We start from the raw sequence: 5746 nt of genomic DNA, 5'->3' as shown, positions 1-5746 counted from the left end.
CTAGAGTCTGAGGTTGAGATCCACTTGATCGTCACGCGGTGGTGCTTGCAGGAGCAGTGTCCCTGCTGCACCGTGAAATTGAAACGAAGCGGCAGTAGTTGCACTACCAACACTAACGTTGGGTGAGGCATTTGGATGATGAAGCGAAGACCCTTTTGCTCCATTGTTGGATGGTGGTTTGAAGCTATGGCCATGGTGTTGGCGAAGATGGAGAAGGTATTTGAACTGGGCTAACTTAGCACGTTCCCTCCTGTGAGCATTTTGGTGTCCTCCAAGTGCTTGAGAATTTGAGAATTGGCGGCGGCAGTATCGGCAATGGAACCTCTTTGCACCATCTTCACAGGATATGGCAGGCTTCAAGTTGAAGGAGAAACCAAATAGCTTCATGGATGAATGTTTTGAGAGATCAAGTTAAGGGGTTAATTTGTTGATTCATAAATGACAGACATGATACTAAGTTTGAAGCAACATTCTTACACACATGTCTTATTATTATTATTAGTATTATATTTATATGTGTGCGTGTGTGTGTATCTGTAGCAGTGAATGGAGATGGAGACATGCTTCCGTGTCCATATTACAAAATGTTGCAGTTTGGGCCCCCACTATATATTAGGGAAATCAAATCCATGCCCCTGCTATTTTATCTCTTTCTTTTATCTCAATAATAACAATAATAATAATAAAAAAAGAATCAAACCTTTTTTCTATAAAGTTCTCATCATTTCAATCTGATGTAAATTCATTTTTTAGTATCTGTCGAAAGGTGATTGGATTCAGGTGACTTACATTTTAGGAGGACATTTTTAAAATTGATAAAAAAGAGTAATCTATAAATTAATGGAATTACATTTTTAATGATATTTTAAATTTTATAAATATTTAAAACAGTTAAACATATGCACATTCCAGGACTTTGGAGGAGAATAGAGATAGAAAATAATAATAATAAATATGATAAATGAAATACTAATGTTAAAACAAAAATTTGGTATGATTTCTATCCTTTATAATTTCGGATATATTAGGTCTAAGTAAAATAACTTTAAACTTTTTAAATAAAGTCCCAAAATCAATTATTAGAGATAAAATTGAAATGTATAACTTAACTTTAATATGAAAAAGTAATTTATTTTTTCTCCTAAAAATTCTACAAAAAAACATATTCAGATGTTCTCTTAAACTCTTCGTAAGTTCAAGAGCCTTTGATGTTCTCAATTTGTACGAAATAACACGTTTTTTTTTTAAGTTCTAAAGTATATGCCAAAGAAATGTTGTAAAGTAGAGATTTTTATTGTCTCCCTTTTCATGCGAGTTAAAATATACTGTTGTTCTTTAATTATTGTCATGATTAATTGTATTCTTCTTATTAGTATTTTTTTATCTAATAGTCTCTCAAATAAAACAAAAATAGCCTTAATACCTAATGTTTCTTTATGGATTGTAGCATCCAGCCACAACAACCCTTTGTCGATAATCACTCTCATATGTAAGACGTAATTTTTTCTTTGGAAATATAATTTTATAATGGATGAATAAAAAAATTATAAATAAGTTAGAATAGTTTATTTTTTAATTTATTAAAAATTTAATCACTCTAAAATCATGTTAAATAAATTATTTTTAAGATTAGGGTTTGATAAGTGAATTGTTACACCGACAAAATATATTTGTGATGAGAAGATAATAACTAGCACATATATTGTCTGAATATAATCTTGATTATATAATTTCCTATTCTCGTTATTTAACTCCCCTTTCTTCTTTCTTTTTGGATTTTCACTAAGGAAAGGCGAAACCAATGTAAAGATTTAAACTTTAGTACTAAATACTTTAATTTTGTGCCTATAGTGAAAAAACGTTTGGATATGACAATTACATATTGAAATATTTAATTCTTAACAGGCACCAATACATTATAGAATGATAAAGAAGCAAATTAAAAATATTAACATAAATAAAAAGTTTTTAAATTATTTGAATAACTTTATCCTCATCATCTAGTATTAAGTGATTATTATAAGCAACTATAATTGGCTTTTATAATAGTTTTTTTATAATATTTCATAAATTCAATCATTACAAGAAAATAATTAAATAATAACTAATTTAAAGATAAAAAAGAATTAATGATTATATTTACTAAATTAGATATTATTCTATAAACTAAAAAAATATTATTATAAAAAATAATAATTTATAAAATAGTAACTAATATTAAATATCAATATAGAAACTAATTTATAATTTTTTATTAATAATAAAAAATACTTAGATATTAATAAATTTTTAGTTTATAAAATAATATTTAATTAATTATTTTTTATTTTTAAAATTAATTATTATTTAATGATTTTTTTATAACGATCATTGTGAACTTAATCTAGGTGTTATTTTTTTATCAACATAAATTAATGATTGATTATGTGAATAGTATAATTGAATAACATAAATTAGAGTAAATAATATATATATATATATATATATATATTTTATCGTATATTTAATAAATAATTATTAAAACTTAAATAAATTAGTCCAAAAAAAGGTTTTTGCAGCACGTCCAAACTGTTTGAAACAAAAAAAATTATATTTAATTAGTATACTTTTATAACCAGATTTATGCACTAACAATGTTATCTTTGATTAAAATTGGTTTTAAAGGTTTAAATTTATTTTTTAAAGGTCAAAAGCATGATTACTTTTAAATATATAACCTTGTTTTAAATTTAGTTATTTATTTGTAAAATTATTATTTCTCTGTAATCTCTTCTCTTTTAAATTCTCTCAACCTTTCCTATAACTTTCTGAACTATAAAATGACTAAATTTAGTTTTTTTTAACTTATCAAAATTTGGTTTTGAGTAAGCTCAATAAACTAGTTTTTATTGATATTGACTAAATTAATAACCTTGGTTACTCAAAAATAATTATATTTTATAACATGTTTCCATCAAAGCAATAAAATTATTTGTTATTTTACATTAATTAGAGTATTATTTTATAATAACTACTAAATTTTACTTTTTAACCTATAAAGATAAGTACATAAATAGCGAAAAAAAGATCACATTCACGTTACTTAATGAAAAAAAATTAAACAACAGAAACTTATTTAAAAAAGATTTTTTTAAATACTTAATAAAATATTTTTTAATAAAAACATAATTAAGAATATCTAAATTTATGAAACATTTAAAAATTAATTAAATCTCTCCTCTAAAGTCGTCAAAAGAGTATTGATAAAATCATTATATGCTTGCTTTTCTGTTGGTGGACTTGTGTTAATTTTTGGTTTTAGACCAACAAATTTGAATTTTGGAATTGAACCTCTTTAAAATAGAGATTATTGAATTGAGTACCTAATTAAAATTTGGAGCCAAGTGCACGTAATTTTTTTTTCCAACAATTCTAGTGTTTCTCATCTCTTCACCAAGAAATTTACCAAAATCAACATGATAATGTGATGGAAATTTCTCCACAAACACATTTTATAAAGAAAAAAAAAACAAGTTAAATAAATATTTCTATCAGTTAAACTAATTTTATGACATATTAATGTGTAAAAATTCTATAATAAAATTTAATAAAAAATATTTTTAATTTAGAATAAATGTTTTGTGTTTTTTTCTCTCTTATTACTATTTATAATTAAGTTTGTCCAAAAAAATTCTTTATGTGAAAAAAAAAACAAGCTTCCTTTGTTTGAAGTGAAATATATCTTTACTTTAACTATTCTTGATATTTTTTTTCATTGAATCATGAATATATTTTGCAAATAATAGTTTTTACCTTCAATGGTCAACGTCTTGAAATGAATAATTTTTATTTTGAAAATCTTTTGTATTCATTGCATCAAGATCTCTTTGTTTTGTTGTGAAAATAGTAAAAGACACACCATCTTTAAATGTTGTCGCACTAATATTACTAAAACTTAAATGTAAATTAGGTTTGATAATTCTGGATTCATTATTTTTTATAAAGACAAATTAAATTTAAACTTTGTCCTTTTAATTTATTATTAGACTTTTTTTAAAAAAACAAAAAAGCTAGTATGATACTTAGGAATGTCCAAAAATACGATTTTGACTTAAAACTTAATTAACTAAATTTTATAGAATTAACTTATTAAAAATACTAGGATATCTAACACATGGTTAAACATAGTAATTTGTGATAAAAGTTTAGGCAACTTAATTATCCTATTAAACCATAAAATTAACTCTCCCAATGTGTGCGACATCATTGGCTAAGTAAAATAAAGTAGCCGAGACAAGTATCTAGCATTTAGATCCTCTTCACTGTATACGAATCTAGCTTGAATGATTAGCAATTTTTATTTTAATTAAAAAAAATCAAAATAAGCATATTGACTTGGTCAGAGAGAGGTGATAAACTAAATAGTAGTAGTCTTTTAATGGAACCATTTTTTTTTTTAATTTGAACAGAATTAATTTGATTTATAGATATGTAAGTTGTTATGCTAAGAAGATCTTAAATGGAGTATAATTTATTTTGGGTTATTAATTTTAAAAAATAATGATCTATTTGCTAATTTATAAAATCAAATTAAGAATGCTCAAATCCACCAAGAAAGCTTGAGTAGTTTTCTAGATACACAACACTTCCAATATTAAAAGAATTTTCAAATTAAATCTAAGGTAATAATAACATTCTACTGTAAAAAAAATAACTACAATTAGCTAATTTTATAACCATCAGTTAATTAAAAATATTATTAGAAAAGTATCTGTAATTATATGTAACTATTTTTATTACCACTGGTTTAATTAAAAATATTATAAAAAAAATTACTATTATAAATTATATATGTAACTAACTTTATTACCCTTGATTAATTAAAAACATTATAAAAACTCAGTTAGATAACATCCAATAATTACATACTTTTTTTTATTAAACTAGCGGTAAAAAAAATTATTAAATAAAAATTAATTTTAAAAATAAAAAACTAATAATTATATTAACTACATTAAATATTATTTTTAAAATAAAAAATATTTTTTATTATTAATAAAATTTATAAACTAGTTTATAAATTAATATCTAATTAACTATCACGATTTTATCTATTAACTTTAGAATTTAAATTAATTGGTAGTTGAAATCTTAGTTACTAATTTAGAAACTAATTTCTACATTTTATTAATAATAAAAATTATTTTTTTTAGTCTTTAAAATAATATCTAATTTAGTTAAATAGTTATTAATTATTTTTTAGTAGATTATTAAAAAATATTAATTGGTCGTTTAATAAACTTAAAAAAAAAATAGTCAATTAAAAATATTTAAATTTATTAAGACTTAAAATTTAATTACATCTTTTAATATATTTAGAAGGGTGATAGTTTAATGCTTAAGTATATTTAAAGTAATTTATATTGACTCTTTCAACAATAAACTTTTCGAATAATTAACTTTAGTAACTATTTTTACAAGATTATCATAGTAGTACATAAATTGGCTCACATTTGTAAAGAACTTTAAAGTGGGTTACAATCTCCTAAAGTTAACACTTGCAATGATTAGTTGATGCTAATTTTTGCATATGTTTCTCAATAATTTTTATGAATAAAATATATTGGTGATAAGTATGAATGTGAAAATGATAATATAAGATCATTTTTCTTTCTTATATATCACCAACCCTATAAGAGTGGACATTAAGGTTTGTGGTTTTTTATGATTTTAAAAACTTGCTTTTATATATTTGTACAAAAGTGAT

The 5746-nt window shown here is 22.7% G+C and overlaps 1 protein-coding gene across 1 annotated transcript; it reads right to left on the bottom strand.

Annotated features, from left to right (window-relative positions):
- Window positions 1-387, bottom strand: LOC137805500 (zinc finger protein 7-like). Its single transcript, XM_068605440.1, has one exon. The coding sequence runs from the start codon at window positions 385-387 to the stop codon at window positions 1-3; it is 387 nt and encodes a 128-aa protein (XP_068461541.1).
- Between the last annotated feature and the right edge of the window lie 5359 nt (window positions 388-5746).

Source organism: Phaseolus vulgaris, chromosome 3, assembly GCF_000499845.2.
Source record: "Phaseolus vulgaris cultivar G19833 chromosome 3, P. vulgaris v2.0, whole genome shotgun sequence".
In the NCBI taxonomy this organism is placed as follows: domain Eukaryota; kingdom Viridiplantae; phylum Streptophyta; class Magnoliopsida; order Fabales; family Fabaceae; genus Phaseolus; species Phaseolus vulgaris.
Note: the sequence above shows the minus strand (reverse complement) of the source record. Positions and strands in the feature narration are given on the sequence as shown.